General features: G+C 34.4%; 1 protein-coding gene across 2 annotated transcripts in view; it reads right to left on the reverse strand.

The window, feature by feature from the left end:
* The window catches only part of LOC130052270 (trichohyalin-like), a 28,265-nt gene that overhangs the window by 3,310 nt on the left and 6,476 nt on the right, over positions 1 to 18,479 (reverse strand). Inside the window, exons 4-16 of one of the 2 annotated variants that reach the window (XM_056156718.1) lie at positions 18,179 to 18,250; positions 17,523 to 17,642; positions 16,869 to 16,940; positions 12,357 to 12,428; positions 10,898 to 10,951; positions 9,860 to 9,922; positions 8,680 to 8,769; positions 8,518 to 8,571; positions 8,317 to 8,412; positions 8,171 to 8,224; positions 4,825 to 4,890; positions 4,037 to 4,238; positions 1,119 to 1,208 (exon numbers count right to left, since the gene is read on the reverse strand). In XM_056156718.1, the coding sequence (XP_056012693.1) occupies positions 1,119 to 1,208; positions 4,037 to 4,238; positions 4,825 to 4,890; positions 8,171 to 8,224; positions 8,317 to 8,412; positions 8,518 to 8,571; positions 8,680 to 8,769; positions 9,860 to 9,922; positions 10,898 to 10,951; positions 12,357 to 12,428; positions 16,869 to 16,940; positions 17,523 to 17,642; positions 18,179 to 18,250 (1,105 nt within the window). The remainder of the gene's footprint in view (positions 1 to 1,118; positions 1,209 to 4,036; positions 4,239 to 4,824; positions 4,891 to 8,170; positions 8,225 to 8,316; positions 8,413 to 8,517; positions 8,572 to 8,679; positions 8,770 to 9,859; positions 9,923 to 10,897; positions 10,952 to 12,356; positions 12,429 to 16,868; positions 16,941 to 17,522; positions 17,643 to 18,178; positions 18,251 to 18,479) is intronic. The other variant, XM_056156719.1, reaches the window with a different exon arrangement.

Here is an 18,479-nt window from a genome sequence, read left to right on the forward strand (position 1 = left end):
AGTGTAAGGAACGATTATTCTGGATAGAGATTAGTTATCTTAGTGGTTAGAGTGTTTGTCTCGTGACTAAGACGTTCAGAGTTCGAAGCCCGCTCGTGTCATGACCGGGTCAAATCTAAGATGTAAGCAGAGTCAGTGACTGCTCCTTCACCAATAGAGTGCCTATAATTTGTTTTTTAAATTAGCGGAGATAAAATGTATCAGTAACTTGATAAAACAGACTATAGGAACTCTTCAGTTTCGGGAAATAAAATATTGGCCATGGAAGCCATCATTTGAACGGGAAAATTGGTGACTGTTTTCATTTTGGAATTTTCCTAACTAGACGGTAAGCAACGCAAAATTCATAGTGATAAAGTTTAACAGTCAAATCACTCATTTGAAACAAACAGCAGTGTCCCCCAAGTGCACATTAACTGCTAGAACCGGCAGAAGCTGAAACCAAATTTCCAGACATGAATTTTGAAGGACTGCTTCGAGTTTCGGTGAAGCCGTTTGTCCAAATATTCAGTCGAACCGAATCGCAGCTGAGATTACATGTATATACTGGTAGCCGCATCTATGTTCAACGGGGATAAAAGGTGGTCTGAGGACGACGGACAATTAGCTAAAAGTTTGAATTCGCGTGTTATCCACACTATATTTACATTACATATCAACGAGGTGAATAAGGTATGTATCTAAAATTAACGCTTTCGTTGATATTTGGCCTCAAATTCCTTTAAAACCAACCCTTTAATTCTTTCCGTCGAATATGAATTAATTTTCTCTGTTCGGCTTAACTTGTGTAATACTAGTATTCAAATCAATCCTTAACCCACGCATTCTACTTATTCATAAAATCAACTTGAAACTCGGTCTACTTACTATTTTCCTCTGAAATATAGACGGAAGTTGATATTAGACTAAAATCTGAAATGCCCTTTTTCTGATTGATCGATTTACTGGCCGGAATTGGCATAACATTTTACACTTCATCTTCTCAAACACTTGTTATACGTGCGATTTTTGTAAGCAAATAGCGCCTGTTGTTTTGACCGATATAATGGGAAGTTGAACACTGAGGATAACTGTTCTTACTTACTAGTATACTGAAACATGCAGTGTAGGAAACTAACCTTTTCGTCTGGTAGTCCAAGAGACTTCATTCCTTCTGTCATTGAGTTGTAAAATGTGTTGGCCTGTGTGCTTGAAAATTCATATGCCCTCTAGAATGAAAGTTCGATTCATTAAAGAAAGTATAAAGTTGTCCAATGGAAATCACATCATTTCTCTATTGCTGAATTGATCATAAATAAGTCAATTAAGACCTTGTGTGCAACAAAAGACATTTTCGACCCTAATAGTATGACTCTCTTCAATCAATTTGAAATAAGTAATTCCATGTTAAAAGAAAATGAAAATAATGATATGAAATATTGATTTCTAGTTTAGAGTATGGCCTCAAATTTTGATGACTACGCTTTATACAAGGACACTTTTGACCTTGCATGGTTGCAAGTATGGTCCATTGGCTAAAACCATTGTAGCAGGGCCATACTAAATCATATGCAAATGTGTGACTTTGGGGTTTGGCCTACTTTTAAGAAAACCTAATCTATTCGATATTTTCTGAACTATTTAAGGTAGCACATTCATAAGTTGCAAATAGATTCCTTATGGTGAGGCGTTACCTTTCATACATGATCTTTGAGGTTTGACCCAAATTCAGAGACATTGACGACCCCTAGGATTACTTAAATAATGATGCTATCGTGAGTAAGTACAAGATTTCACGACATTGGAAAACTTACTGAAAATGAACTTAACACTTTTCTACCTCATCCTATAGAGCCTAAATTTCTTCATTTTTACAAATTTGGGTTCCTCTTCTTACTCATGATGACACAATAATGAAACTACTCACAAAACAATTCTGACCGGTTTGACTTGTGTGGTGTCAAAATAGAAATTTAGTCACTTATTTTCGGCTATGATCTTGACATGAGTTATTGAAAGGTTTGTTTTTATCTTAAACCAACTGTACCATTGGAAGTTGTATGTGCCTCAGTGGTATAGCATTTCAAGCCATCAATTTCATTAACATTATATCGTTTCATTTAAACTACAGTAGTAGATAAACTGATATTTTTTAGTTTATGACGTGTTAGATATGTTATCTATTATGAATGATATACTCTGAAGTTTAAATTAAAAAAAATATGCTGCAGTTCCTCATTCACAATATCTTCGTAGTCTCTCGTAATCAGGTCTTCCGTCTGTTGGAATTCCCATGGGCACGAATTGTGCTCCTTTGTTAGATAACTTGTTTTATATTCTTTAACGAAGCAGAGTTTATCAAAAACTTCTACATGAGAAGAAAAAATCTCTTGTTGTGGTTTTCAGTTCCACATTTAAATATATCGACGACGTTTTATCTACCAACAATAATCGTTTTCATTCACATGTCGATTCGATATATTCCCTCGGACACCGCAGATAAAAAGACACCACAGAGCCCTTCACATTTGCTTCGTACCTAAGATATTGTATTGAAAATGAATATTGACGGCAAATTAACAACTCAACTTTATGATGTCAGCTTCTCCATCGTCAACCTCCATATCTATGTAGCAATATTCATTATCACCTGCATATGGTGTATATATCTTTCAACTGATTCGATATGCAAGAGCTTGTTCTGTGTATGACCAGTTTTCAAATTGAGGCAGGCTATTGACAAACAAGTTGATGTTAAAGGGGTTTCAACAGTCTAGTTTAAAGTCAGCATTTCGCAAACTCTATGGTCGTTATGATGATCTGGTTTGCCAATACAACCTATCATTGGGTGAAATGCTGTCTGGCGTGCTTCTTTTCACTTGTTAGGTCATTCTTGGCACATTGATATAGACTACGGATCACTCCATTTACCTGATCAAGATATAGGGCTCACGGTGGTTGTGACCGGTCGGCAGGGGATGCTTACTCCTCGTAGGCATTTGGTACCACCTCTGGTATGTTCAGGGGTCCGTGTTTGTCCAACTCTTTAATTTGTATTCTTTGTAGGAGTTGCGATTGACAACTGTTTGTTATCTTTATCTTTGATTTATATAGATATGTATTTTTACAAGGTGTATTTTAATTGTTTAGCTGCACATATATCACAAACATATGTAAAAATAAAAGTGTAGATAATAAAATTTTCCCAAGTACTTAGGTTGTCCTACTTTAAGATGGTGCTAAGATATCGTTGAGCTACATCCTAAGATATTCCCTAAGTTGTTCTTGGGTGTTCCTAACCTTTTCCCCGAGTCATATCTTACTATATTTCTTACAACACGTCTTGAGAACATTTTGTGAACATGCCTGTTGGTTTTTGTTTTAGAAGATGAAGGCATAAAGTGTATCTCTTCGTGAATTTATGTATCAAGGAAAGTGTGGGAAGATTGTTTGTCTACGAAATTGATGAGACCACGGTATATTTATTTATTGAAGTTTAAACCCCTATTGTGGCTCTGAGACTCGTGCTTTGAACACATCTTGAATCTTCATTTCATAAGGACGTTTTCATACAATTTCCGACTTTTCTGGATCAGTCGGTATTTATAGTTTTTGAAACATCATCTACTATTTTTATTATTTCCTATCTAGTCTAAATTTTGTAGCCCTTCACGGCAATTGTGGCGTCCCCATATGAGTTAGATATTCTCGAGTGTTAAACAATAATCAATCAATTTGAATTATGGACACAATCTAATTAAAATTAAATCCTTTGATCCGCTCACGTATATCGCTACACTATTGTACGTGAGCGGATCAAAGGATCTAATTTTAATTAGATTAAATCATGGACATGGGCTTCATTTCAACAAAATTGTTTGGTTAGAGGAAAACTGTAAAAAAAAATACGTCAGATAGAAAGAAGTACATACAGATTTAGAAAGGACCACACATGTCTCCGCGGATCGACTGCTCGTGCTAAAAGGTACCTTAACAGTATCATCGAGATAATAGCGTTAGAACCTGTACTATAACTTTCAAGTGATAGACAAATTACCTTAACTATATCAAGGAGAAGACCTATTCCTTCCTCTTCGCTTTTTTTCCCATTCTCCATCTGCTCTTCTAAAGCATCTGTCCATTCATTGTCATAAAGCTCTGAGAATTTTTCTGCCAAATTAATCGGCCTGTTTTTGTCGCTGAGATCAGCAATGTTAGGGTTTCCCTCTGTTAATTTGGCACCCGCCAACTGACTTAGCCTGAACAGAGAATGTGAAATATGTATAATTTCTGTAAATAACATGATGAACAAATAATATGGTAATAACACCACTGTGCGATTTCTGTTAATAACACGATTTGCGACCGATTTAAAATTGTGTTTATTCTTACCTGTTTTTGAGATTCGTTTGTTGTGTTTATGCTTACCTGTTTTGAGAGATTCGTTCTGTGTGTTTATTCTTACCTGTTTTTGAGAGATTCGTTTGTTGTGTTTATGCTTACCTGTTTTTGAGAGATTCGTTCTGTGTGTTTATGCTTACCTGTTTTTGAGAGATTCGTTCTTTGTGTTTATGCTTATCTGTTTTGAGAGATTCGTTCTGTTGTGTTTATGCTTACCTGTTTTTGAGAGATTCGTTCTGTGTGTTTATGCTTACCTGTTTTTGAGAGATTCGTTCTGTGTGTTTATGCTTACCTGTTTTTGAGAGATTCGTTCTTTGTGTTTATGCTTACCTGTTTTTGAGAGATTCGTTCTTTGTGTTTATGCTTACCTGTTTTGAGAGATTCGTTCTGTTGTGTTTATGCTTACCTGTTTTTGAGAGATTCGTTCTGTGTGTTTATGCTTACCTGTTTTTCAGAGATTCGTTCTCTTGTCTTAATGCTGATATGTCATCAGGTGGCTGGTTCTTCTGTCTTTTGAATGAAACAGATTCCAAAACAAATTTCATAAAATACAGAATCTTTTAGTACAGCAATGATGATTGGCTGTTACTTTAATTTCTATCTTTATCTAAAATACAAATAGTTTGATCGTTTGTTGTGTACTTGAGGAAGGGATTCGCCATCTGTTGTAAAGCAAACAGAAACGTGTAGAAGTAGACACATGATGCAGAGCTTGTCTCGTCAGGGAAATTTAGTTTAGATAATTCTAAGCCGTCTTTAAAGCTAATTTTGTTTGGCCTCAAACTTTAAAAAGTGATGAGGAGGAGACTTTAGCATATGTGTTATTTGAAATTGGTCGATCCTTCTACCTAAATCTGCCACTGGCGTTTAACATTATATTGGTCAATAGAATTCAATAATACCAGAAAATTGTCAGTAGAGATAAAAGAGTTGGAGGATGATGCGTGTTAATACAAGTCCAGGAAGTGATGATATACTGTGGTTTGGTTTTTTGGGGTGTTTTTTTGTTGTTGTTTTTTTGTTGTTGTTGTTGTTGTTGTTGTTATCAGATCCTTGAGCTATGCTTTCAAAAATGACAATATATCTATCACTCAAAGACAAGGTATATAAGTGATAATAGTGTTATTATCAATACCTAATAAGGAAAAACAATACTTAAACGTTGGCAACCGATTACATAACGAAATACCATTTACACAATTAACTCGGGGTGCATTGCACACAGAATAAAACATGTCTTATACACGGCGACCAAACAGACTTTATATAAGGTCGAAATATTGCTGAAAATACTAGATTAATCTATGATATCATAAATGATACGCAAGTCAAAATACCCCTGGATTGATTTTACTTATAGATTTAAAAAGCATTTAATGTAGACAAAGAGGTCCAATTTCTCGATATTTATTTTTCTTATGCGCAGAGATTCTATCAAGGTAGTTTAAAAATGATAAACCTACAGGCCAGATGAAATGGTATGAAAGGTTTCAAATATCTGAAGATGAATGGAAAACATTTATCCTAATGTAGTTTTATTTGTAAAAAAAAAAAAAAAAAAGGGGGGGGGGATACAATGATTTCAGTATTGTGTTAAGGACATAATATTGACTACAAACATCTCTTTAGAAATTATTCCTAAATCAAATAAAGATCACGTGTACATTCTGTGAACAACAAAGAGAAAGTATTGAACATCTATTGTATGAATGTGAACTTGTTCAAATACATTGTATTTCTAATGAAAAATATATGAATGTATGAGTGTCACGTTTTCTTTTGATGTTGTACAATGTAACTCGTAAAAAATGATATAATTCTTGGTCGTATTGAGAATGAGATTAGTAACAGTATACATTACTACCTTGAATATCATTTGAATATTGTTGTCGATTTCAGATATGGTGTTAAATAGCTTAAAGCTGATTTTGTCAGATGTATAAAATAGAACTGAAATTAACTTTGAGAAACAACGTTTAAAACTTCTTTAAGAAAAGGGAAGTTATTTAAACAACTTAGAATACATTACCAATTAAAGCTTATAATTTTATGTTGCGATAATGAAATAGATCAGTGACTAGGAGGAGTAAGCATCCCCTGTGTATGTACATGTATTACCGTTATGGATTCATGCATATATACTAATATTGTAACATTGTACAGATTTTCCATAATTAAGTGTTAATAATTTTAACAAATGGAAATGCTGTCCTCTTTTATTCTACTTGACCTGTGTCCCATTTTAACAGACCCGGAGAAATGTACTGTCTAGCTCAAATTTTATTTGTTTTCTTTTTTCTTTCTCTTATATCCAATGGTTTGTTTAACAAGAGACTCACGGGCCTTATCGGTCACCTGAATACTAGTGAAAAAGTATCACTACTTCCATGGGCTATGAAATCTAGAAAAAAATTCCTGTTCTGAAGCTAAATTCTAATGTTTAGCAACAGTATAAAACAAAATGTGTTCTTAAAACTTCACTGCCTTCAAAAGTGCATACACTGATGAGAGGCTTTAAATAAGAGATGTATTAACATTAAAACATCAAAGCATATGACTAATTTGGACTCATCCTAAAGTCATAACCCTGGGTTTGATTGAAATTCACCATTTTTTGTACATCCTTTTCTGCTATTCCTAAGTATGCATTTAGATTTTATACAGTATCACCAAACTTGCACATAAATACTATAAACTAAGTTTGGCCCAACCCTGGGGTCAGAACCCTTACTCTGGGTATCATCAACTTTACAATATTGGTAAAAGACTACCTGCTCTATCCATTTAGTTTCAATTTAGTATCAACAGCACTAAAGAAGATGTTATTCAAGTGTTTTACACATAAACATTATATAACTAGTTTGGCCCCGCCCTCGGGTCAGAACACCTACCCCGGGGATCATGAAATTTACAATTTTGGTAGAGGCCTTCCTGCTCTCCATCACCATGCATTTAGTTTTTCTTAAACATGTGCGGTTCTTGAGAAGAAGATTTTTGAAAATTTGTCAATTTTGGGCAGTTTTTGCCCCGCTCCTAAGGTCCCAGGGGTGCACGAATCCAGAAATTAAAAATTTATGTTCCCCTTGTCCCAACTATACTTCAAGCCAAATTTGAAAAGAATTGGACTGGTAGTTATCAAGAAGAAGTTTAAAATGTTCAATTGTTAATGCACGACGATTTTTACAGTTGGAAAATTAATTGATCATGATAAAATTAAAACACTTTCGGAAACTATATAAAAAGTTTCCTCAATGCATAATCCAAGAAATGTGGAAAACACACACACACACACACACACAGAGAGAGAGAGAGAGAGAGAGAGAGAGAGAGAGAGAATATGGGGCGGATAGACGGCGGAGAGGAAAGCGATAGAGGACTACTATTTCACAAATACACTTTTATTGCAATTCTGAATATTACATTCATTTGGGTAATGTGTGAGTCAAATCAACGCCATGGTGCAAATCATCGGAGCTAAACGTTGTTCTTGTATAAAACGATAACAATGATATTGGACTGTCATAGACAAAAATTTACAAACATGATTACTTGAACATACATTGTACATGAAGAGGGTTTATTATTTCTACATATATCTTCATTGTGTTATAGATTCTAATGTATCTTTATGAAATGTTTTTAAGATAATGATTTGAATGATACCATTTAAAGCGTTACTTTTTAGTTCTGGAATCAAGGTATAGTTGTTAAGTAAAACATCTGAAATAGCTTGAGTCTAATATTTGATCAAGCTGATACCGAATTGTCGATGTGTGCGAATTTCCCTTACTTTTTGCTTTGTTCTTTTCTCTTTTCGAGATCAGATTTTAATTCTGTGTTCTCTCTGAAATGAATTGAGCACACTTATATTGAAAGTTTTTTTAAAGTAATTATAAGATAAGATTCAATAAATCTCTAAGAGTGAACGTATCATACGTTTCTAGTAGTTTTATTCTTTTCTGTTGTTCCTTATTCTCCGTCTTCAGTGTTTCATTTGTCTGGGTTTGGTCAACTTGCTTTAGTTTGTCCTCTCTAAAAAAAAAAAATCAATGTGATATATAGATAGATAGAGAGATAGATAGATAGATTTTGCTATTCTTATTCGAACCACATTGCTAGTTACTGAATTTCTCTTACTTTTTACTTTCTTCTTTTCTTTTTTCAAAATCAGATTCTAATTCTGCGTTCTCTCTGAAAAGCAAACGGTAATATAAATTGATCATATATACATGCATGTGGTAAATTATTTTCCATAATTATGAAAAATCATGAAATCCTCCAAGCGTGAATGCACCATACGTTTCTAATGTTTTTATTCTTTTTTGTTGTTCCTCAATCTCCTTCTTGAGTTTTTCATTTTCCTTATCTGCTTGGTTCTGTCTGTCATCTCTAAAATGAAATGTGAAGTTGATGACCATTAAGCACACTTTACTGTCCCTTTGTTCGATATGTAAAACAGTTTTTTGAAACATTGCTAAAACAAAGGTCTCGTGTCCCGAAAGGCGTTGATATCCTAAAATAATCCTCACAGCTAGGGTCCTCCGTGTCATGCATAGTTCTACATAGTGGCGCTTTACCCATAGTTGGTGACGTCTCAGTATGAGTGACAAATTCTCAAATTAACGTGATAAAAAAACACACAAGAGGTCCATGGGCCTCATCACTCACCTGAATCACCTTGGCCCTACTGTTGTTCAGTTGTTGTAATTTTTAAAGATTTTTGAGTCGACTCGCGATAGCTAGAAAACTGTTGTCATCATCGGCACTGCACTTTGGATTTTTAGTACAAACCTTTGTTGATACATACACGAGATAATACAAATAGTTCTTCTCTGGTCATTGAAATTTCGGCAAAATATGGGGGAAATATTGTGCATATCAAAGTTGGTTGTATTCTTGCATTTAAGACAGTGTTACCTAATTGCAATAATATTTTCTTTATCATTTGGTTTGGAAACAACGTGAACACGCATGCATACGTTATGTACATTGTTCAATCTCTACCCAGAGTTATCGTTCCTTACACTCATACTACATATATGTAGCCGTGTTATTCCACATGTAAATCCATTATTCTAAGAAAATTTTCACGAAAATATATCTGAATTATATTTGCCTTGTTTAAATAAATAAACAACGAACGAGTTAACATCATTTACATACGCAAGTGGTACATTTTTGCGGGAATACTTCATGTAAACAGAACAAAGGAAGAGGCGATCAAGATATTTGAAGACTTCAAGAAAATAATTTGTATTGATACCTGTTACAAATTGTGGTCGGGCTGTTACTGTTTGGTCTTTTGCGGTAGGCTTTTGATATTTGACACACAAGTACCGATAAATGAACATCTCACGTAGATGTGTTGGGTACCATGGATAGTGACTTTTATGGCACGCCAAATTTACAAAAATGAGCTAAACATAGTTTCACAGTTGATAAACTAGGTTTATCGACTGTAAACTATAATTTAACTTACTTTAGGAGTTCTTCCTTTTCCTTCAGAAGCTTTTCCAGCTGACATATCTTTTCCTGTAATGTTCTATCGAATAGAAAGTAATAGTGCTATTAAATAAGACTAGAACAAAGTCTCCTACAAATTTTATAAATGTTTCATTTCTATACAATGAGTTATATTCGTATGGATGTAATTTTATTTTTCATTAGACCGATTGTGATCAGATTTTATTTTAGTAACATATGAGCATACCAGAGTTTTCTAAACATTTCTGATGACAAGGTTATTAGCGTCTTTCATAAAACTAATATCCCAAAATAATTATTACTAATGGAAAAAAAAAAAGAACTGAGTCAGCTTAACCTGGATCAGAAGCACTTGTTTCTGTAATGCATATCAAAGATAAAATTTTGACTTGAATTTATTCTAATATATGAGATCAATTTTATTTCATCGTTCTCTGTTACATCATATACAGATGATACAACATCGAATAAAATTATACCATTGAAGTTCGCAGGTCATTTCGTAAACATCGTAAGGCCTAGTGCTATCAAACCAGGTCAGCTTATACATCTCGGGGGTAAGGTATGTCATGACCCAAATATATGTATAGATTACTGTGGCTTCCTTTTGGAATTTCATGGTTACACATACTCATATCCTCTACATATCATAACTTGCACTATGTAAGACTTAGGGTCATCAAACTTGATCAGTTGATGTATCTTGGTGAAGGTGTACGTCTCACGACCCAAAAGTAGGTCACTGTGGTTTCATTTGAAAATTTTATGAAAACATATTCAAGTCATTTCTGCACCATATTTTGAGTACAGTGAGGTTTAGGACCATCAAATTTGGTCAGCTGATGCATCTTGGAGGGGTTCGCGGTGGCCTCAGAATTTTATGGCAATATGTAGTCAAAATGTGTTTGGATCATATCTAGCACACTGTAAGGTCTAGCTCCACCAAACCTGATCCGAAAGAACTCAGAGTATGCATACATTGATATGCACTGGTTTTGTTAGAAAAATAAATAAGAAAAATCAGTAACTTTACTCTTTTTCGTTATTTCTTTCCTCTGCCTTCTGTCCCTCCTGAATATGTTCCTCACTAAAGAAATACAAATGCATTTTGTTTATACAAAGTTTTATGGAAAATCAGTGATGTTAATAAACTTGAAGAATATGTCAAAATGTCCTCTCTTTCTAAAGGAAACCAAACGCATTAGGCTTTTATGTGAAGTGTTTACTTGAATAAATAGCATGATTATGATAATGAAGAATTTGCTCTTTTTGCATAGAATTAAAGAGAATTATAAATACATTGTATGTATATATATATATATATATATATATATATATATATATATATATATATATATAAAGCACTAAAGAACCAACAACATTCAGTATCCAAAACTGTCGGATCTATATTAAATAGATACAATGGTCAGGGAAAATAATTATATAAAGCACTAGACGAAGGGACAGGTTGTCCCGAAAATTTGACAATTCCAATTGTTCATGTCGTTGGTCATTCTAGTGCTTTATATATATATATATATATATATATATATATATATATATATATTCCTGTGGTCTTCAACTCGACATTAAGAAACATCGATGACAATTCATCTATTAACAATAACCATTTTTATTCAATCCCGTGGGAATCCGGGTTAGAATAGGTTCTCAGTATCCCTTCCTTGTCGTAAGAGGCGACTAAACGGGGCGGTCCTTCGGATGAGAACGCAAAAACCGAAGCCCTGTGTCATAGCAGTTGTGACACGATAAAGATCTCTCCCTGCTCAAAAGCCGTAAGCACAGAACATAGGCCTAACTTTTGCAGTCCTTCACCGGCAATGGTGACGTCTCCATACGAATGAAAAATTTACGAGTGAGACGTTAAACAATAACTTTTCATTCAAATGTCGACTCGAGATAAAAGACACCACACAGTCCTTCACATCTGCTTCGTACTTATATAACTTATATAATGATATTTTGCTTAACATGGATATTGACGGCAAACTAAGAACTCAACTTTATGACAAATCGGATGACTTCAGCTTCTCCATCGTCAACTTCCCATATTTATGTAGCAATATTCCATTATCACCTGTATATTTAGTTTAAATCTCTCAAGTGATTCGATACGCAAGAGCTTGTTTTGCGTATGATCAGTTTTTAAATTGAGGCAGGTTACTGACAAACAAGTTGATGTTTCTGGAGTTTCAACAGCATATCGCAAATTCTATGGTCGTTATAACGATCTAGTTTCCCAATACAACCTGCCATTAAGTAAAATACTGTCTGTCTTGAGTCAAATACTGTCTGTCGTGTTCATCCCGTGGGGATCCGAGTTAGAATAGGTCCATAGTATCCCATGCTTGTTGTAAGATGCGATTAAATGGGCGGTCCTTCAGATGAAACCATAAAAACTGATGCCCCGTGTAACAGCAGATGTGGTACGATAAAGACCCCTCCCGTCTCTAAATGGAGCCAATGTTTACCTCTTTGGCGTTCCACTCTGCTTCTTTAATCCTTCGTTCTCTTTCTTTAAGTTTTCAATTTCTTTATGTGCTCTACAAGCAAAAGAGAACAAGTATAAACAGTGCTAGCATATCTCATATATGAGAGCTTATAGTAGTTTTGAGATTGATTACTATTCACCTTTCATATGTATGATTTAAAAAAAAACTGTGTTTAAACTTATTTGCCAGAAGTCATCTATAATACGAAAAGTATGGACTTCTCCTATGGAATCATTTGAGATGCATAAACACCAAATACAAGTGATAAAGAAAAGGTGATTTATAGATATGGAAAGTTGACATTGGAGAAGCTGAAAGCATAATTTTTTTCCCATAAATTTGACGTGTGAATTTGCGGTTAACGTCTATGCTGAGTAAAATATCCATAAAAGAAGCAGATGTGAATGACCATGCTGTCTTTTATTTAATGTTCACTGGGATGCATCAATTCGATAAAACATTATGTTGGAACTCCCATGGACACGAATTGTGTTCCTTTGTTAGCTGGGCTGTTTTGATATTCTTATGAAGCAGAATTTATTCAAACATTTCTACGCGAGAAGAAAAAATCCCTTGCTGTGGCCTTCAATTCGACATTTAAATATATCGACGACTTTAATATATTAACAATAATAATTTTAATTCCCATTTCGATTCGATATATTCCTGTGAACTCGAAATAACTACTGACAAACAAGTTGATGGTGTAGAGGTTTCAACAGTCTCGTCACAACCAGTTAGCATTTCACAAATTCCATGGTCGTTATGACGATGTAGTTTGCCAATACAACCTCGACGATATATTTATCATTGAGTCAAATGCTGTCTGACGTGTTTCATACCGATTATAGGGCCGTTCTTGGCTCAAGGCGACTGTGACCGGTCCACAGGGGATGCTTACTCCTCCTAGGCATTTGATCCCACCTCTGATATATCCAAGGGTCGGTCTTTGCGAAACTTTCTATTTTGTATTACTTATAGACGTAATGAGATTGATCACTGTTCGTTTTCTTCGCTTTTCATGAATGAAGACGAATATTGTGACTAGAAGATTGTCGATGCATCTAATTGTTGAGTTAAAGGTCATAGCAAGAGTGTTTTTTCTTCTCATATAAAAACTTTTGAAAAAAGTCTGCCTCATACGACTACATGAACAGGTCAGTCAATAAAGGGGCATAATATATGCCCATGAAAACTCCAACAGAATATTGGAAGACTATATTGATATTGTCATTAAGGAACCCTAGCATCTTTTTAATATCAATTTCAGAGTGTGTCAGGGTAGTTTTTAACGATAATTTGGATGACTGGCGAGAAGATACAATTTTTTCCGAATCCATCTTTATTCAAAAAGCAGTTCTCTATGATGTCAAAAAGTGTAGTCCTCAATTCAATAATTCGTCGTTTAGAATGGTGGTGTATAATATTGGAAAGACATATGTTTTGTAGCTGCTAATTTTGGAAAATATTTAAAATTTACTGGAGGTACTTAGAATTGTTTGAGAATCTATATTTGATTTACACCACTCTTTGTTTTGGCTTAATACGTTTGAAGTTTCTCCTTCACTGTGGTTGATATTTATGTGAGCGGTAATGATAGGGGTTTGGTGGACTATTCACTGGATCCTGCAATGTATGTTTGTAAGGATTATCATTGAAGTTTTGGAATTCAGTAGATGCACGGTGGCGTAGATTCATTTGTCCCATTGACTGGAATATCTAATATCTTTAAAACTGAAACGAAATTCGTCTTTAGGAGGTGAACTTTGAGTACAATTTGGATTACCAAATGTGATTTTCAAACGAAATCCCTCTATAATACCGTCATGGTGATGAGCTTTAGAAATAAGGCAGTCTTATTACAAACTTTATCAGCTGAATTGAGATATACAGTATATACTGTAATTGTCGATATCTGACCAGTCTAAAGGGGATGCTTATTCTTCCTGGGTACCTGACCTGGTGTGTCCAGGGGTACGTGTTTTCATTTTTGTAAGATGTATGAGATTATTTTATACCCATACCGATTATTAGGTCGTTCTTGGCACACTGATTTCCACTACGGATTACTCTGTTTATCCGATCAATGCATAGGCTCACGGCAAATATAGGTTTAGATCATTTACCGTCAGATATTTAAAAAATGTGGTTGTTTTTTATGCCTCCCTCTTGGCACTGAATTATTATGTACAATGTCATTCATGCAAGAGACTTCATCAACATTACACGACGTAGTCAAATTTATCCCTTGTACACGAGATTTATCTCAAAACATCCATGGATATTATGGTAGGCTTATACCGACATTAAAGTTTCTATCGTTCAATGACGGGTATTTCCTCATAACGGCTAAAATTTTGATTGACAAATATAATGTTTTGAGATGGAATTACAGACAGAACATCAGTACATCGATGAATTACGATATATTTTCATATCAAAAATTAGGTGACGAATAGAACACTATATCGCGATATTAGTAAGTCTTAATCTTGAGTAGATATCTTTCTTTGGTAATATATTTAAGTAAATGTGCAATGTAACTAAGCAATGAATTTTTGAAAGATGTAGTCTCAACTACGACTGTGTGTGCATACAAATTGAATAACGCGGGTTATGAAAACTTGTTTGCACTCACTGTTGCAGTTATGAGACTACATCTCTCAAAAATTAATAATTCATTGCTTATATGTACATTTTAAAAACCTTTTTTAATGTATGCATTTTTCATATATATCTCAAATATCCCGCCTAATTCTTTGGATACGTAGCGATTAACGGAACAGTCGTGGAAGCAAAATGTGATGTCATAACGTAAAAGAAAAGAGTGCGCAATGCTGAAAAAATTAATAATTCAATTCTTGAATTGATTTTCAACAAATATCAACTTAATAGCAAAGTTTACAATCTGAACTGGGTTTAAACAGTTAAAATCTATCTTATTGTAAACAGCATAGGTATAGTCACTATAGGTGCTAGTCGGCCATGTTGTCACTTCGAGAAATTGAAAGTACAATTATGGCAAGAAGAATTCTTGAAATCCTGCACTTGGATTAATTTCTTGTGTTTGTTCGATGATATTAGCCACATTTTAGAGGTAAGATACACTTCTCTGGCATCGAATGAGACTCCTAGCAACCTGATCCCACCTCTGGTGTGTCCAGGGGTCCGTGTTTGCCCAACTATCTATTTCGTATTGCTTGTAGGAGTTATGAGATTGATCACTGTTCGTTATCTTCACCATTCACGAGAATGGAAAATAAAGCTTTGTTTTCATTCGGCACACGTGTGGCCAAGTATAGGAACTGCATGGTAATTTTGTCTGTAATAATAATAGCAGGGGTCTTATACTATACCATCTCTTAATAAGGGGTAATGATAATTTTATTAGTAAGCTGTGTGGAATAAGACCCTTACTATTATTATTACATAATCACCGATTGAAGCGTTCTTGTGGGCCGAAATACAGACGACTAGCTGCAACAAAACAATGTAGCACTCTCCGATTGTGGTGGGTTTTTTGGGGGGAAGAGGGCTACAACTCCTTATGATCTCCGTAATGGTGCAAATGCGGGAGTGATTCCCTCCCGCAACATTTTCGATCATTCTTAACATTTGTTGACTTTCTTTACGTAAATAAAATGATATTCTATGTTTCTTAGTCAATATATAAATTTAAAACCTGCAACTTACGATTTGTGAGGCTCTATTCAACCGTTTTCAACAATTGCGTTATATTCCAATTTCTCGATTCATATTTGTGCGCCATGTTTGATGTACTGAAGTTTCTCAACTTCTGATTGTTAAGTTATTTGCATATGCCATATAAGGTAGTGTTTACATCAATGGACAAGTACGGAGGAGAATGCTATTTCGTCGGTATTGAAAAGGTTTAAATTTAATATCAAGTTAAAAAAGGAACAGCAGCGTGTAAATTCTTTCTGCAACCATATCATTTTCTTTTCTTTGTCGGAGTGGCTCGAGTAATTACATTTTCGCGCAGATTGTCAATGTTTAGGTTTTTCAGTAGATCCACCTACGAGATCTCGCGATAACAAGCATAGCATTTTGCATGCTGTACATGATGTTAATGGAAAAAAAATTATTAGACATGCCTAAGACAAAGTTGGTACTTTTTTGGTGTAAACAACATTTGGGACTAATACACGGAGCTTATTATAGGTTATTCATAAAATTATGTTGCACCATTACGGAGATCCTATGGAATTGTAGCCCTATCCCGAAAACGTGAGAATAAAAAAATCGGATAGGGCCACTGTACATTATTGCAGCTAGTAGACGACATACTCGACATGTTCACACGCCTAACGGATTTATAGTTATTCGTTCTTTGCAGTTATAGGCAAATATCATTCAAAATTCTCCAATGCATTTTATCACAGGATTAAAGAGTAAATGTAAATATTCAAACATGAGACAACTTTTTACATATTTCAAAGGCTATGCAAAGTTCCACATTCAAATGTTTACCTCTTCGGCGGTCCATTCTGCTTCTTTAATTCCTCGTTCTCTTTCTTTAAGCTTTCAATTTCCTTTGCAGCTCTGTAACCAGAAGTAAACAAGAATAAAACATTGTTGGCATATCTTGTTTCATATATGTATGGCTTTAGAAGACACACTTGTAACGTCATTTTATTTGCCACATCAAAAAATTGTTTCTCCTCACGTAAGAGCTTTTGAATAAATTCTGCCTCATACAAACACAAGAACAGGTCAGCCAATATAGGAGCATAATGTGTCTCTATGAGAATTCTAAAAGACTACATTGATATTGTCAATAAGGACCACGGCCATTTTCTTAATATGAATTTCAGAGCACTTGCACATAGAATCAGAGTGGTGTTTAACAAAGTCTTTTTTGATGATTGGTGAGAAGATTTCATTGAATTTGAATTTTCCCGAGTTTCATTTGTATTGAAAAAACATACGTCTATGATGTCAAAATGTCTAGTGTTTATTTTCATGTGGAATGGTGGTATATAGCAGATTTGTAAACCTTTTTCTTGTGATCTAATTTTGTAAGAAATTATAGGATTGGAATTGATAATCCACATAAGTCCCAAGATTATGTTAATAAAAATACAGATGATATTCGCTTTTCATTAAAAAGGGTATTACAGTAACCTTTCTTCGACATTTCGACATTTCCCGTCTTTTTCGGCAAAACGTTTCTTTAAATCATCATATTGCTTCTGTAGGTTGTTATATTTTTCACTCAAATTTTCTTCCGTAGGAGATGACAGACTAAAAAAGCAATACAAAAAATTTGAACATTAATGCATTACATTGCTGACGATATAGAATATAGGTTTAGATCATTTACCGTCAGATATTAAAAGAATGTTATTATTGTTATTGTTGATGTCTCCCTCTTGGCACTGAATTGTGCAATGTAATTCATGTAAGAGACTTCTTTAACATTACACGACGTGGTCAAATTTATCCCTTGTACACGAGATTTATCTCAAAACATCCATGGTTTATACCGGTATTAAATCTTCTATCATTCAATGAGGGGTATTTCCTCATAACGGCTAAAACTTTGATTGACAAATATAATGTTTTGATACACGGAATTATGGACAGAGTGTTAGTACATGGATGAATTTACGATATATTTTCATATCAAATAGAACACTATATCGCGATATTAGTAAGTCTTAATCTTGAGTAGATATCTTTCTTTGGTAATATATTTAAGTAAATGGTCAATATGTTAACACAAGACGACTTTTTACATATTTCAAAGGCTATGCAAAGTTCCACATTCAAAAGTTTACCTCTTCAGCGGTCCATTCTGCTTCTTTAATTCCTCGTTCTCTTTCTTTAAGCTTTCATTTTCCTCTATAGCTCTGTAACCAGAGGTAAACAAGAATAAAACACTGTTGGCATATTGTAAGCTACCCAAGGATACGGGTTTGCTTGTATATTTCTGAATCCTCAGCGGATCCACTCATGTCAGGGTAATTCCAAAGATCATTTAAATTCAATAAACAATATTTCGGTCACACTTCTCTCCCATTTTTGGTGAAGAATACTAGAAACTTTTCAGTCTTAATCTGTATTTATTATGATGAATAA

Source organism: Ostrea edulis, chromosome 2 (genome assembly GCF_947568905.1).
Source record: "Ostrea edulis chromosome 2, xbOstEdul1.1, whole genome shotgun sequence".
NCBI lineage: Eukaryota > Metazoa > Mollusca > Bivalvia > Ostreida > Ostreidae > Ostrea > Ostrea edulis.